This window comes from Staurois parvus, unplaced genomic scaffold (assembly GCF_062004578.1).
Source record: "Staurois parvus isolate SC_StPar_1 unplaced genomic scaffold, SC_StPar_1.0 ptg000014l, whole genome shotgun sequence".
In the NCBI taxonomy this organism is placed as follows: Eukaryota; Metazoa; Chordata; class Amphibia; order Anura; family Ranidae; genus Staurois; species Staurois parvus.
Genome location: NW_028317810.1, coordinates 8,076,774 through 8,093,492, shown reverse-complemented (window position 1 = coordinate 8,093,492; position 16,719 = coordinate 8,076,774). Strand labels below are relative to the sequence as shown.

Sequence of the window (16,719 nt, the reverse complement as noted above, 5' to 3'; positions counted from 1 at the left end):
TTTACAAACTGTTACCGGCTTGTAAAGCATGTGACCAAACCGATCTTGGTTTTATCAGATGCTAATGAACACTCCACTCCTGTTGCTCAAGCAACAGTGCAGCAGCTACAAAAAAATGATATAAAAGCAGACATTTCTCTGAATCCTCAACAACACAAACACAATACACAAAAATCCAAACCTGACCAATGTTATGACCAAACTTGAACAATTCTGACCAAAGTTGACAAAAATGATGTCACTGAAGACATCCTCATTTGTCAAATGAAAATGCACATCAATGCAAATTGGAAACCTGCATTAAAAATTTGTAGAAAAACTCAGAAAAGCAAACACACATACCTTATTAACCAAGCATGAGATTGCTGCTGGGCGCCACCATTTTGGATGTCCTGTCAACAGACTCAAAGCTGTCACTCTATAGAAGGTTGCTAAGGGTTCCTTGAGCTGTGGCTAATTGGCCTCCAATTTGAAGATACCTGCATAATTCCAAGGTCAGTGTCACTTGGCGGAGCCAGCTGCATGACATCAACGATCTTTTTAGTTGTCTGTAAAGGTGGCATTCTGATCAACACTGTATAGGTGGTATTATTTCCACTGACCACAAATGTAAATGGTATTTTCCCTCTGATTACCAAAGAATTTTAGGGGGGTTGCCTGAGACCTGAAATTTAATTCAAGGGTTCCCCTGGGGTAAAAATGTTGAGAAAGGCTGACTGTTGTGACGGTTGACACCGTCAGGCGCCAGAGAGGTTGCTAAGGGAACTCTCTTGAGAAAGGCTGCTCTTTAATATTCCTTATAATATTCCCCTTTGCTCTACCTAGAGCAGCTCCATTAAAGTTTAGGTAGGGAGGTGAGGGGAAAGGCAAGGAGAAGCCAACACAGAGAGTAATTAGACATTTTCAGAGGAGGAGAGGACTATGACATGCAACCACAGAAATTTTGTGCAAGAGAATTGACTAAATAAAATATCATATAGACCACGCATAAATGATATAAACAATACAAATTGATATCCAGAGTCATAATATCAAACAACACACATCTATAAACTAGTTTAAGGTGCAATCACAATATGTGAAATTAAAGTGCAATCACAATATGTGAAATTAAAGTGCAATCGTGCTATATTCTTGATTGTGAAGTCCATATTAAAGTGATAGGTGCTCCACTGTGCTCAGAGTGGTGCCCCACATGGATGTACACTCATCCCATGACCACCTATCTCTAGGATGGTCACTAGCGCTTTTGTTGGGACTATCCCAAAATGCCATGTTTTGATGGTGACTGCTGTTCCTTCTTGTGTGTTCCACACCATTGCTAGTGGTAACCAATGTGTATTCACCAGGTTAGGTTGTTAATATTAACCAGAGATCCTTCTTAGAAGCTAGTGTAATACTAACACTACTCTTCTCCACAGGCAATGTTGTAGGTTGTCCATAAACATAAAACAAAAACCGGACATTCCATAGTGTAAAACTGCAAATCTTTAATACTGGGGATAAATAATTAAAATGCCACTCACAAAATAAGTGCCTATTACTTGGCACTGAGTGTGTTCAGCTCTGCTGTTTGTTAATGGAAGAAAAAGATGGCTGACACATTCCAGCATGCGTTCCAAAGGGCAGAAGTGACATGGGCGGAAGTTGCGTCATCAAACCTCGATGCGTTTCGACCAATAGATCACATACTGTCATTGCACCTTAAACTAGTTTATAGATGTGTGTTGTTTAATATTGTGACTGTATCAATTTGTATTGTTTATATCATTTATACGCTGTCTATATGATATTTAATTTTGTGTATATTCATTCACAATTAGGACTGCTGCACGACACGGTTAAATTCTGTTTACAGGTTTATTTCATAAGCGCAGCAGCATCTTTTTATTTTTTCACTTTAAGAGAATTGACTAGTCAGTTTTTTTTATCAAATCAAAATCAATGTGTAATCAAAATGTATTTAATGAAAGGAAAAACACAAGTCGGCATTTAAATCTCTTGGTTTTTCTATTATTTTACCTGTAGTGTTTTAAGTTGGTAACATGCTTTCCTTTAACAGCAGACAGTAAAAGAGAGATCAGTACCTTTCCTTATGGTATCATTGCGTTGGGTAATCATTAATTACAAGGCCAAACATAGGTTGGGTAAACTTGTTAAACTGGTGAACCGCCCATAAAAGTCTATTATTTAGAGGTTGGAATGATTCTTTTGTGAAATTATAGTGCAATGAAAGTGTTACACTCTCGAATGACTCATTTTGTGTTTTAAGGAAACATAATACTGCCTGGACATCATTAAACCCTTTGATCAAAAAGGACCTTCATTCAAATACAACACATAGCAGCAGTTAAGCAAGGTGGTGGACATGTGTAACCTGGTGATAACCCTAAGCCTTCAGTTTGTGAAGACAACTGCTGATTGTTCTTGTTTTCTATAATGACCAAGGTGTGCTCATCATCTGATAGAGCGTGACATACAGGAAAGTGGTGATTAGGGCCTTTCTCTATACTTGTCTGTAGCCACAACAGGAAGTAAGAGGAAATCCCCTCTTAGAGAGCTGTCACCAGATCAAGTCTGTGGTCACCAAGACAAAATGAGAGACTGAATCTCCCCAATGGGGGCACAGACGGCAATAAATCCCCAACAGTTTTAAATCCATAACTACTTTATCCAAACACAAAAAGTACTGGTTTTAGATACAGTTGTGCTCAAACGTTTGCATCCCCCAGCAGAAATGGTGATAATGTGAAGCCATTTATTATCACATAGTTGTTTGACTCCTTTTAAAATCCTAATAACACAAATCACCCAAATGACCGTGATCGAAAGTTTACATACCCTGGAATGTTCGGCCTTTGTACATACACACAAGGTGACACACACAGGTTAAAATGGCAATTAAAGGTTAATTTCCCACATCTGTGGCTTTTTAAATTGTAATTAGTGTATGCGTATAAATAGTCAATTAATTTGTTAGCTCTCACATGGATGCACTGAGCAGGCTAGATACTGAGCCATGGGGAGCAGAAAAAAACTGTCAAAGACCTGTGTGACAAGGTAGTGGAACTTTATAAAGATGGAAAACAATATAAAAAGATATCAAAGGCCTTGAATATGCCAGTCAGTACTGTTCAATCACTTATTAAAAAGTGGAAAGTTCTGGGATCTCTTGATACCAAGCCAAAGTTAGGTAGACCAAGAACGTCTGCAGCCACAACTGCCAAAAGAATTGTTCGGGATAAAAAGAAAAACCCATAGCTAACCTCAGGAGAAATACAGGCTGCTCTGGAAAGAGATGGTTTGATTGTTTCAAGGAGCACAATAAGACAATATTTGAACAAAATGAGCTGCATAGTTGAGTTGCCAGAAAGAAGCCTTTACTGTGCCAATGTCACAAAAAAACCTGGTGAGGCATGTCAAGGTGTTGTCGAGCATATTGTAACCGGGCTTTTTTTATGACATTGGTGCAGTAAAGGCTTCTTTCTGGCAACTTGATCATGCAGTTCATTTTTGTTCATGTGTCGTCGTATTTTGCTCCTTGAAACAACCACATCATCTTTTCCCAGAGCAGTCTGTATTTCTCCTGAGGTTACCTGTGGGGTTTTTTTTTGTACCCCGAACAATTCTTCTAACAGCTGTGGCTGCTATCTTTCTTGGTCTACCTGACCTTTGCTTGGTAACAAGAAATCCCCAAACTTTCCATTGCTTAAATTGATACTAAAGCTTTGTTTTTTTTTAAATATAAAATTACAAACATGTCATACTTACCTGTTCTATGAAGGGGTTTTGCACACAGCTGCCCCATCCTCTTCTTTTCGGATTCCCTCCAGTGCTCCTGGTTCCTCCCCCTCAAGCAGTGCCCCCAGAGAAAGCTGCTTGCCCTGGGGGCACTGCTGAATGCTCACACCCCTGCCACTGCTCTATGCATCCATAAGACACATAGAGCCTCGGCTTGACCCCGTCCTCTTGCCTCTCCTCATTGGCTCACTGGCTGGGATTGATAGCAGAGGGAGCCAATGGGCTCCTGCTGCTGTCTCAACCAAAGATCCAGTGAAAGTCCCCATACAGTCGAGTCGATTGTGAACATCGCTGGATCGGAGTGGGCTCAGGTAAGGATTGGGGGGGGCGCTGCACACAGAAGTTTTTTTACCTTTATGCATAGAATGCATGAAGGTAAATAACCTTGAGCCTTTAGAACCACTTTAATCAGTGATTGAACAGTACTAACTGGCTGTCAGGAATGGACTCGCCAATAGTGGTGGGACTCACCTGCCTTGTGGGTTGCAGTACCAGGACTGGCCAGCGGGTGCTATCAACAACCAGAGGCTCACTCCGGCAATTAGCCACCACCTGGGGCTGATTGCAGGTGGTGCATTTAAGGGATGGCCAGACCTGCAGTCAGTGCCTTGTTGTACTGTTTGCTTGGCCCTGGTTTCCTGATCCTGTTACTTCTGTTTTGACTCTGCTTAAACTCTGCCTGTACTGACCTCGGCTAGTCCTGACCACTCTCCCACCTGCTCCTGGTACTCCGTTTGCCCGTTTGCTACCGACCCGGCCTGCCTGACTACTCTTGTATTGTATGTTTGTTATCTGTTGGAGGTTTGGTTCAGTTTGTTTGCACTATGTTTATGTTTAGTTTTGCACTGCGTTTGTATTGTTAGTCCTAATAAATTATATTATTTACTATATCTGAAGCCAGCGTTTCCCTGTGTCAGTCCACACACTTCTGGTCATACCCGCATCCCTGACGTTACAACAAGGCCATTCCTGACCAGAAGTCGCTGCACAGGGAAGCCATCTTGGCTTGTTGCTGGGAAGGATGCATCCTGATGAGGTTGTGTATTTGTCGCTGCTGGTCTTTGATGACAGAGAGTATGCTTATCAGACTCTGAAGGAGTATACCCAGGATCAACTGCTAGAATGTATACGGGTCGCTCATGTTCTAGTAGAGCAGGGCACAGAGTTCTCTGAGGTGCAACCTTTGATTCAGGTTTGTGCAGAGTTGGCTTCATCTGGTACCCCTGAAAGCAGGAATGACTTTTTGCCACCATTTAGTGCAGACCAGGTAGAGTCCCTGGTATGGTTATTAGAGGATGATGTGGATTACTTTCTGGAGCGTTATTCTGCATGTTCACAACAGGTATTAAGGGATTGTATAAACGCAGTGCAGTCTTTGACCAGACAGGCTTTGTGTAAGCTGAGCTTTGTTCAACCCATACTGCAGACATGGTCAGACTTGTTGCACCCAGCCTCAGCCAGCTTACAACGTCATTCCTCCGCTCAAGGCACTCTTCCTGCATTCCCGACAGCACCCCCAGTGACAGCCCAGTATACTCTGCTAACTACCACATATCAGTCCTCTGCTCCCACTCGCTGCACCTATCCTGCCTTTAACCCTGTAAAGAAGTCCTCTGTAGCAACTGCTCCCTCCTCTGTTCCATCCTCCAGCTCTTCTCTGTCTTAAGCTGCTCCATCCGTTTACAAACCTGCGCTTACTTACAGTGCTCCGGTAACTAAAACCAGGAAAAGGCAAAAATTCTGGAATGAACTCGCCAATAGTGGTGGGACTCACCTGCCTTGTAGGTTGCAGTACCAGGACTGGCCAGTGGGTGCTATCAACAACCAGAGGCTCACTCCGGCAATTAGCCACCACCTGGGGCTGATTGCAGGTGGTGTATGTAAGGGATGGCCAGACCTGCAGTCAGTGCCTTGTTGTACTGTTTGCTTGGCCCTGGTTTCCTGATCCTGTTACTTCTGTCCTGACTCTGCTTGAACTCTGCCTGTACTGACCTCGGCTAATCCTGACCACTCTCCCGCCTGCTCCTGGTACTCCGTTTGCCCGTTTGCTACCGACCCGGCCTGCCTGACTACTCTTGTATTGTATGTTTGTTATCTGTTGGAGGTTTGGTTCAGTTTGTTTGCACTATGTTTATGTTTAGTTTTGCACTGCGTTTGTATTGTTAGTCTTAATAAATTATATTATTTACTATATCTGAAGCCTGCGTTTCCCTGTGTTAGTCCACACACTTCTGGTCATACCCGCATCCCTGACACTGGCATAGTCAAGGCCTTGGATATCTTTTTATATCGTTTTACATCTTTATAAAGTTCCATCACCTTGTTACACAGGTCTTTTTACAGTTCTTTTCTGCTCCCCATGGCTCAGTATCTAGCCTGCTCAGTGCATCCACGTGAGAACTAACAAACCCATTAACTATTTATATGCAGACACTAATTGCAATTTAAAAAGCCACAGATGTGGGAAATTAACCTTTAATTGCCACTTTAACCCATGTGTGTAACCTTGTACGTCAGTACCAAGGCAAAACATTCCAGGGTATGTATACTTTTGATCAGGGTCATTTGGTTGATTTCTGTTATCATTATGATTTAAAAGGGAGCCAAACAACTATGTGATAATAAATGGCTTCATATAATCACTATCTTTAAATAATAGACAGTTTTTGTATGATCAGTCATATTTTCAATATAAATGACAAAATTTCACAATTTCTGACAGGGTATGCAAACTTTTGAGCACAACTGTACACCTTAAGAATTTAAATAATACATTAGAGTCAACTATGAGACTTCAGTTGCTTTGGCACTAACATGGCAGAAAATCAGGTGTTTAGGGGAAGAGTGATGCTGAATGGTAGGGGCTCTTGGAGGCTTACATATTGATCCCTGTGTCCCTGTGGAGCCCCTTAAATCCATTGCCCAAGCTGTACAGGTTCACCTATTTTTTTTCAGTTGGAAATGTAGATACGCAAGTTTACTTTAATACTGGGTTCGACAGCAACTCTTACTCATTTTCATCTTGCTCCCCCACTTAATGAAGAAAAATACCCACTAATTTTAGGCATTAGTAGATATTTGCTACCCATGGGTGAACGAAGAAGCACAGAGTAGAAGAAATGTGCAGCACTGTCAAAACACAAGTTCACTAATCCACATTATCAATATGCAACTTTTATTCTTAACAATAAATAGGTTGTTCATTATAAGAAAATCATTTTATGCCAAGCTATGGAACAATTATAATGTGTTTAAGTATGGTTAATATAAAAACATATGGTGCTATGAGTCAGTCTACCCAAACATTGTTTAAGTTGTAGGTGTAGTATGGTGGGGGAACTGGCTTATATCTCTTGAGAGCACCAACAATCTCTTAACTCAAATTTTTAGTTATGTTCCTGTACACTGAAAATATTTGGGAGTTTCTCACACTTTGGAGTGTTCTCACTGCATTTTTCCATAGGATAGCCTGTATCAAAGCCCAGTTGAACTTTCAGTTTAACTTTGCTAGATCAGTGTTTCTCAACCTTTTTTCAGTCAAGTCACCCTTTAAAATTATGGATAGACCCAAGGCACCCCATTCTAAAATGTGAAAAACTATTCTAATAGTTTTATATAACGCACCACACATGTAGGACACCCAACATTAGAGGTAATTTATTCTTCCAAAGCAAATACACTCTTCCACACTGGTACTGACTAGTATTCCAGTTTTTCTCCATCACTGAGCTAATTTGACCCCAGCACTGATGTAAATGGGCAGGGGAGGGTCAAACTAGGATACTGTGCAGGAGCTGACATCCTCCTTATCAACTGATGATGTCATTGGTTGTCAGTGGCGGCTAGAATGTCGTAATGGTGCACGATAAATACCTGTGGGTTTGCATATCTAAAAGGCAGGCTTGTTCCACCTGCTGGCTTGTATACAAGTTTTGGGCAATTTTTAGATATTTTACCAAGGCACCCCTGAAGAAACCTCAAGGCACCCCAGGGTGCCTGGGCACCCTGGTTGAGAAAGGCTGAGCTGGATACTTTTCAGAGGTAAAACAAAGGTAATCTTAGCTACAGCCTGTCCCCTGAAAGCATGCTGAAGGGAAGGGCCTTTGCTGTGGAAGCAGAGCTCTTTTTGCAAAGGTCTGACTTTCTCACTGCTAAGTCAGAGCTATAGCTCCATACACAGCAAAGCTCATGAGCTATTGGAGACAACTGCTTCCATACAAGGTACCTATCTGTAGCATGCTAGCAGCGGACAGGCTTTTCTACAAAGGGCTGTGACTGCTTTGTGACAAAAAAATTAAGTGAATTCCAGTATCCCAGAAAGCTCCTCCAAGACATGTTTTTTTCCATAGATAAGAACCAAGCGCACACTGGATTATCTAACTTTTTGGCATCTTTGAGGCTGTTAAAGCCATGGACACTCAAACTATTGAGTTAAGGTTTCTATTTCTGTAGAACAGCAGAGAGATTTTGCTTAAGAGACAGTTTACACATAAAAACTGCCTTCTGGGGTTGTTTTATATTTTAGTATTCACCAAAAACTGAAATACCCGTTTTGACTTGGCTTCCTTTTTGAAATTGAGTGGTACACACTATCCTTTAGAAAATATTGATTCCTGTTGTATTAATGTAAAGTAACTTTTTTTTGTTCTTTTAAACAGGAAAGTAGATTTGGAGAAGGTTTTAGATCTGGAACAGAACCCTATTCGAGACAAAATTAAAAATGCATTTTTTGATAAAAGGTAAGGTAGCTCATTTATATAGCGCTTAATAACTAGTGTTTTTTTCCCACAGTGTCCATATTTTATTTCCACTTTTCTGTCTGAGATGCCAAAACACTTCACAAGGAGCCAAATGACACTGGCTTGTTTATCAAGCCTTGACACATTGGCAGACTTTTGTACAGACTGCAATCATATCCATGTCTGCAGGAGTTGACTTAGGGGTAATATATTATTAATCCTTTCATTGCCAGAATTCTCCTGAGTAAGCCCAGGCCAGATTTAGTATTATTAGTATATTGTTTTGGTTAGCTTGACAATAACATTTTGATTGAATATCTAAATACATTTTCCAATAAAAACAGGTATTTTATTTTAGTACATTGGTTTAATAAAACCTTGCTCAGTTATTTATTATACTCTGACAAATGGAAACAAAAGTTGCAAAAATGTACGATTATTTATAATGCTATAATTGTATCAGGCAGTTACAGTATTAAACAGAGGCACACTGCCATCATCAGGATACAGTGGCATCTGAAGACTTTAGGTCTTTGGTTTTATTCCTTACTGTTAGTCTGCAGCTGAACTGTTAGTAACAGCCCAACATAGTATTAACTACTGGCTGTAGTTTAACATTTTCTCTGCGGGGGGGGGAATCATGTAGGGAAATGTTAATTTACAGATTGTGTGTGGCAAATGGTTAATGTCAGGTTTTTTGCACTTTGGGTTTTTTTTTCTTCATTTAGCGTTCATTAACGTTAGAAATGCATATGCGTTTTCTTAAATTTATTTTCAGTTCCATGCCATTTCTATGCATTTTACATGTTTTACAGGCATTTTTTATGATGTTTACACAATTTTGTCAGTTCTATAATCATACATTTTAAAATCATTGTAAAGCACATGTAAATTCTGTGCAAAGCACTTGTACCTCATTCTCCATTCATCTTATTGTTTTCATATGATATTGTTTTTTTTCATTTTTTTTCAAATTACAAAGTACAGTAAGCATGTCAATGCAAAAAACAGACAATTGCATTACATATATAATAAACCTTGATGGTAAAGAGTCAATATAGCATGTATGAAGTCATTTTCAAATACAATGTGTACAAAATTCTGGCCAAGATTTATGAAGAAAGATTATTTATTTGCAAAATTGTATAAGAAAAACACTTTTTATTTAAATGTTTGGATTTTTTCGTTTATATAGCAAAAAAAATTAAAATCCCAGTGGTGAATAAATACCACCAAAATAAAGTTTTATGTCTCAAAAAAATGCTAAAAAATGCATGTGGGTACAATGTTGCATGACCACGCAACTGTCATTCCAAGTGTGATAGCACTGAAAGCTGAAAATTGGCCTGGTAAGGAAGGGGGTATAAGTGCCTGGTAGGCAAGTGGTTAATGCAGCCATCACATCCAAGAATTGGTAAGCTGCTATATAATACGTTTGCTTTCAGATTTAATACCATTTTAATGGTCCAAGCCTTAGCTGAGGAACTTCTACATCTTATATAAAGCCCACATTTAAAACCACTCTCCTACATTTTCACAAAAAAATACTCAGAAACTACTAGAATGAGAGACTCTCCTATGAGAAAAATACAAAAATCCATATGCTAGTCAAATGTCTACTTCATAGCATCTTCTCTACTTCCATGTTTGCCCATAAGCTAAACCATTCACTAATGGGTAATGAATAAGTGCTGTCTTTAGCGCTGTCATTTTTTTCTCACAAATAGAGCTTTCTTTTTGTGGTATTTACTTGCTGCTGGGGGTTTTATTTTTTGCGCTATAAACAAAAAAAGAGCAAACAATTTGAAAAAAAAAAAGGTTTCTTTATTTCTATTATAAAATTTTGCAAACAGGTAATTTTTCTCCTTTACTGATGTGCGTTGATGAGCCTGCACTGATAGGCAGCACTGATAGGCAGCACTAATGAGGTGGCACGGATAGGCGGCACTGATAGGTGGAACTGATAGGCAACACTGATGATGGGTACTGATAGCACTGATACTGGCGGCACTAACTGGCGGCACTGCTGGGCACTGACTGGCACAACTGCTGGGCACTGACTGGCAGCACTGCTGGGCTGCACTGATGGGTGGCACTGATGGGCACAGGTGGGTGGCACTGATGGGCAGAGTTTTCTGACACAGGTGGGTGGCACTGCTGGGCAATGGTGGGCACAGGTGGGTGGCACTGCTGGGCACCAATCATCAGGGCACTATTTTCATCTGGCGACCTAGCTAGTAAGGCTGTTATTTTTCAAAAGAACAAGCCCTCCAGCAAAATGTATCAGTTACAGAGATGAGACAAACCATTTAACACTAACAAGGGTGCTTACAATTATTGACTTTTATTTATTTATGTAAAACCTTTATCCCAGCAGGGAAAAAACTGCTGTAACTGCTTATAAAGTATTAGCTTGAGTTTGGCTTCAATTTGTTAGTGTATCTAAATCTGCTAGTGCATTTAACACTCCTCTCCCCCCAGACTGATATTGCTGCTGTCTGCTGTGCCCCCCTGTGTTCATTCATCCAAAGTGGGGGTACTCCAATAGGGGTGTGTTACTGGTCAGAAAACGGGGAAAAAAATTTAAAAAGAAAGCTAATGAAGCCACCACATCTAACAATTTGTAAGCTGCAGTATATTTCTCATTTTCGGTTTTGGGTTTAATACTGCTATAACCATTAGCCACCCGGCCAATAGCCGTTTGGCGGCTGGGAAAAGGCTGTAGATTTCCGAGTGGACACCATATGGCGTCCTCCCGCACATGCGCAGTTTTCGCGCTTGCAGAGCCGCGCTGCGGCGCGATCTGTCACCGGCCGTGTACCTCGGACACGGCCAATGACAGATCTGAGTACCGGCCCCCGTTGCCGGTACCATGTGACCTGCTGTGACCAATCACAGCAGGTCACATGACAGTTGTATACAATGGATGGCTTCATTCATGCCATCCATTGTATACTAGTGTCTAGCTGTGAATTGTCACAGCGATCACATGCACATGTCATGTGATTAGCTGTGGCCAAATCACAGCTAAGCACAAAAAAAAAAAAAACCCTGAATGAATCGATGTCATTCAGGTAAATGCTTGCTTACAGCAAAGTAATTCTTTGCTATAAGCAAATTGTGTAACAAAAAAAAAAAAATACTGATCACTTCCCCAAAGTAGTACAACTGTCACCAGTCAGTGTCCCTGATCACCGCCATGCCAGTTATATGATGACGCTGTACTGCACTGGTGACAGTATGTAAAAAAACATTGTGAAAATAATTTTTTTCATTTTCCTAAAAATTATGACAAAAAAAATACAACTTCAAAAAACTCGCCATGCCTCTTATGAAGTACGTCGGACTGTCTACTTTGCAAAAAGGGGTCATTTGGGGGATATCTGTACTGTTCTGACATTCTTGGACCTCAAGAAATTAGATTGGCTGTCAGTACTTCAGGATTGATCAATTTTCAGATATATCCCATAGTTTGTGAACTCTATAACTTTCCTACAAACTAAAAAATACATCATAATTTGGGTTATTTTCACCAAAGACATTTCTAAAGTTTCAGTCTTTTTTTGTTAATTTAGCAAAAAATAAAAACCCCGGTGGTGATTAAATACCACAAAAAGAAAGCTCTAGTTGTGTGAAGAAAATGATAAAATTTTAGTTTGGGTACAATGTTGCATGACCGTGCAATTGTCATTCAAAGTGTGAGAGCGCTGAAACCTGAAAAATGGCCTGGGCAGGAAGGGGTAAATTGGCCCGGTATGGAAATGGTTAATGATCTTTCACTATTTTTGTTGCTGCAATAATAACTAAAAGTCTGAGTATGAGGACTGCTTTGTTCTTTGTCCAGATGCTTGAAATTGGAATGTCATTGTTTATGAAGTAGTCTTCTAAAGGAGGAGATAAAGTTTGAATGGTGATAGTGGCAGTAAGTAAAGAGTTGATAAGAGATTATATGTGGCTGTATGCTGTATTACCACTTTGGTACATAGTGCTGTTACAGAGGTATTTTATGTATTGCTCTTATGTTCTCTTTTAGGAATCTAAGAACAGGAACTTACGGATTTGAAAAGGAGATTGACTTTGAAAAGTTTCTTATTATTATGTCCTATTTCCGACCACTGGCTGAGAATGCTGATGAAGAAGCCATTAATTCATGCCGTAAGAACAAATTGCAATGTAGGTATTGCATTCAGCGATAATTCGAACAGCTGTACATGCCTATTGTGATTCATGATAGAATTTCATAGCAGGGCTATACAAAGTAACTACAGATCTGAGGACAGCACACATGGTCAGCATTGCTGTCTTGCAGACCTGTTGTATTTGTATCCATCCAAGCCATGATCCGTATGGGTGCTCTGGTCTCCTTCCACATAGCAATTAAGTAGAGACAAGGTTGGCGCATCTTTCTAATGGGTTCTAAATTAGGGTTGCCACCTCATCCCTTTAAAACCCAAAACGTATTAATTACACAGGTTCTGAGGCTAATTTAATGCAGATAAGGAACTAGGTGAGTTTAATTACCTCCTCAATCAGCCACAGAACCTGTGTAATTAATATGTGTTCAGGTTTTAAAGGGATGAGGTGGCAACCCTATTCTAAATAGTACTTGTGATTGATATGAATGGTTTAATGACTTTTTGGAAAACACTATAAAATGTGTCATATTTTATAAATGAGTGGTAATGAAGATAGTATTAATCAGGGATTGACAAAACTGTATGTCAACCTTGTCATGCATTCTTTTTTCTACCATTTGGTCTTTTTAACAACTAGTCATACCTAGATGTATGCAAGAATCTTATCATTCAGTTTTAAATTCTTAGAATGGTGCAGGATTACCTACATTAAGATCCATTTGGATTTCATGGCCTAATAACCTGAGATGATTCACTAGTGATCATCAATCACTACACATAGGTAGGCAGAGTACTGAATACCATAGCCATTAAACACAGCTGCATGTGTAGCAATCACTAGTAATTAATCAAATGCAATTTTCTCCTGGGACATAAAAATCCCAAAGGCTTGGTTCACACCTATGCAGTTTGCGTTTGATCCGTTTCTGCAGTATTTTTTTGCGGTGCGTTTTTGCACATGCGGTTTTGTTGCATTTTGCAGTTTTTAATTTTTTCTTTTCTTCTTACTAGGCAGATTAACCACTTCCTGTCCAGCCCATGTACATAAACAGCCGGATGTGAGTAGTACAGGAGCGGGTTGCCGTTCAGAAACGGCTCCCGCATTTTGAAGCTGTGCTCCCTGGGATCACGCAGCACCGCGATCCAGTGCCCGCTGTGTCCTCTGTTGTACACCAATCGTTGTACTGGACCTCTGTGTGAGGTCCTGATCATTTGATCACTGATTGGCCAATCAGTGATAACATGAATAGTAGTAAGCAAAATGTCACTTCTGACATCATTGCTTACTACGTGTGAAATCTGTGAATGATCACAGAGGTCACATAGTACAAGGCTATTCACAACAGCCTTGTACCATATGACAAGTTGTGACCAATCACAGCTCACACAGTAATAATAATAACACATGCAGCGCTACAAATGGTTAATATAAATTAACATATAGGGTAATAAGTGATGGGCTACTAGTGCTTAATGGTGATTGAAAAGTGTCCTCATAACATGATACAATAGTCCCAGTAAACCGTGCAAAGGTGGTTGACTCCATGCTGAAAGGTGTCTAATATTATGCACTCACCAGAAAGCGCATAATATGCGCATTTGAGTTGTCAGACCACTCCTGGTCCTAGAAAGCTGAACCTGTGTGGATCATCTGGCAAGCTGTCACTCTGATGGGGATACACCTTTCCTTGGCCAGCAGGGGGATTCCAGACATCCAGAGACACTTAATAACACTGATCCAGATTCCTCACCCAGGGCACTCATATGAGATATCCACCTTAAGAGAGGGGGGGGGGCTTGACCATAAAGCCCACCCCAAAAAACACTAATAGTGTAGTACGTTCCAAAAAGCCTTTATTGCAGAATAAAAACAGGTCACTCACAGGGTATCCCAGAGTCAAAGATGGCCGCCGGCCTCCACGAGGTATGGAACGGCGTGACGTCACCGGCTAGGCTCCATCTGACGCGTTTCGTGCGGACGAGCACGTTATCAAAGGGAGCGAGCACTAGCCGGACAAACTCATAGTGTTTCCCGCGCATGCGCGGTGAAACGAAAAAGCCGGTGACGCCATTTTGGCCCGCTCGCGCATGCGCAAAGCATACGATAGCGGCCATTTTCTTGGTTATCGCGGCTCAGGATAGGCGATCATTATGCATTTGGGTGAATTCATCTTACCTGCACTACTATATAGAAGACCAGTATACAGGAAACAGAAACCATCCATATTAAGGTGTATACTGGCCATAAGGGGTATTATATATATTGCACTATCCCTGACTCCATTGTAATGGAGTTTAATACAGGTGCAGTCAGATTTGCCAAATGAAGGCTAATTACATAACACTTATCGCATGTATATATAAATATATTTAAATATAGTATGGTAATAGCCAGACATCAATAAAATTAAGATAAATAATTTATAAATAATGGAATCGTGCCTAAAAACAACCCCCTGAGCCAGGATAACTTACACTTCAAATAATATAAAAACCTTGTATAAACCATATATAAAAAATGTATAAACATATACATATATGCATTTAGGTGAATAAAAAATTAAAAAATTAAAAGTAGGCTAGACATATCAACTTGTATCAATAAAACAATTAATGTCAAGGTCTACATTCAAGCCTTGAGGGAAAAAAGACTGTAGCTCATAAATCCACTTGGTTTCCAACTTGGAAACCGATCTCTTTTTGTAAGTACCCCTCCAATGTGGTTTCACAATGTCTCAATATTGTCACAGTTTCTTTTTATCTGAAGAAATTGGCCCTTCGGAATATTCATTAACCATTTTGGGTGATGACAACTATCAAGTGGAATAAAACTATTACGGTCCGTCTCTTTAAAAAATGTTTTAGTTAAAATATCCATTCCTGATACAAAAAGGGTAAGATCTAAAAAATCGATTTGTTTAAGATCATACTGATAAGAAAGTTTAAAATTTAATTCATTAAAATTTAATGTAATAAAAAAACTGTAACATTTAATCTTGGGAATAAAGGTTTTTATCCTTGTAATAGGTGCATGATTTGTGTTGATAATGGTATACACAAGAGACCAGTGAAGACTTTTGCTTCTAATACCACCAACAGAACCTATGAAATTAAAAACACCATCACTTGTAATAGTACATACGTTGTTTACCTATTAGAGTGCGGCTGTGGGAAACAATATGTTGGGAGGACAACAAGAAGGTTACGGGATAGACTGCGTGAGCACTTAAAAAATATTAAAAAAGGTTTTAAGGACCATTCATTATCTTTACATTATCGGCTGTGCCACAATAACAATCCCAAATGCTTGAAATTTGTTGCTATAGACATTGTGAAACCACATTGGAGGGGTACTTACAAAAAGAGATCAGTTTCCAAGTTGGAAACCAAGTGGATTTATGAGCTACAGTCTTTTTTCCCTCAAGGCTTGAATGTAGACCTTGACATTAATTGTTTTATTGATACAAGTTGATATGTCTAGCCTACTTTTAATTTTTTAATTTTTTATTCACCTAAATGCATATATGTATATGTTTATACATTTTTTATATATGGTTTATACAAGGTTTTTATATTATTTGAAGTGTAAGTTATCCTGGCTCAGGGGGTTGTTTTTAGGCACGATTCCATTATTTATAAATTATTTATCTTAATTTTATTGATGTCTGGCTATTACCATACTATATTTAAATATATTTATATATACATGCGATAAGTGTTATGTAATTAGCCTTCATTTGGCAAATCTGACTGCACCTGTATTGAACTCCATTACAATGGAGTCAGGGATAGTGCAATAATATATATAATACCCCTTATGGCCAGTATACACCTTAATATGGATGGTTTCTGTTTCCTGTATACTGGTCTTCTATATAGTAGTGCAGGTGAGATGAATTCACCCAAATGCATAATGATCGCCTATCCTGAGCCGCGATAACCAAGAAAATGGCCGCTATCGTATGCTTTGCGCATGCGCGAGCTGGCCAAAATGGCGTCACCGGCTTTTTCGTTTCACCGCGCATGCGCGGGAAACACTATAT

At 39.7% G+C, this 16,719-nt stretch overlaps 1 protein-coding gene across 4 annotated transcripts in view; it reads left to right on the top strand.

The window, feature by feature from the left end:
• TESC (tescalcin) overlaps positions 1-16,719 on the top strand; it is a 119,054-nt gene that overhangs the window by 84,491 nt on the left and 17,844 nt on the right. For all 4 annotated transcript variants that reach the window (XM_089677138.1, XM_089677132.1, XM_089677133.1 and 1 more), the window contains exons 3-4: positions 8,460-8,540; positions 12,574-12,713. In XM_089677138.1, coding sequence (XP_089533264.1) covers positions 8,460-8,540; positions 12,574-12,713 — 221 coding nt within the window. The remainder of the gene's footprint in view (positions 1-8,459; positions 8,541-12,573; positions 12,714-16,719) is intronic.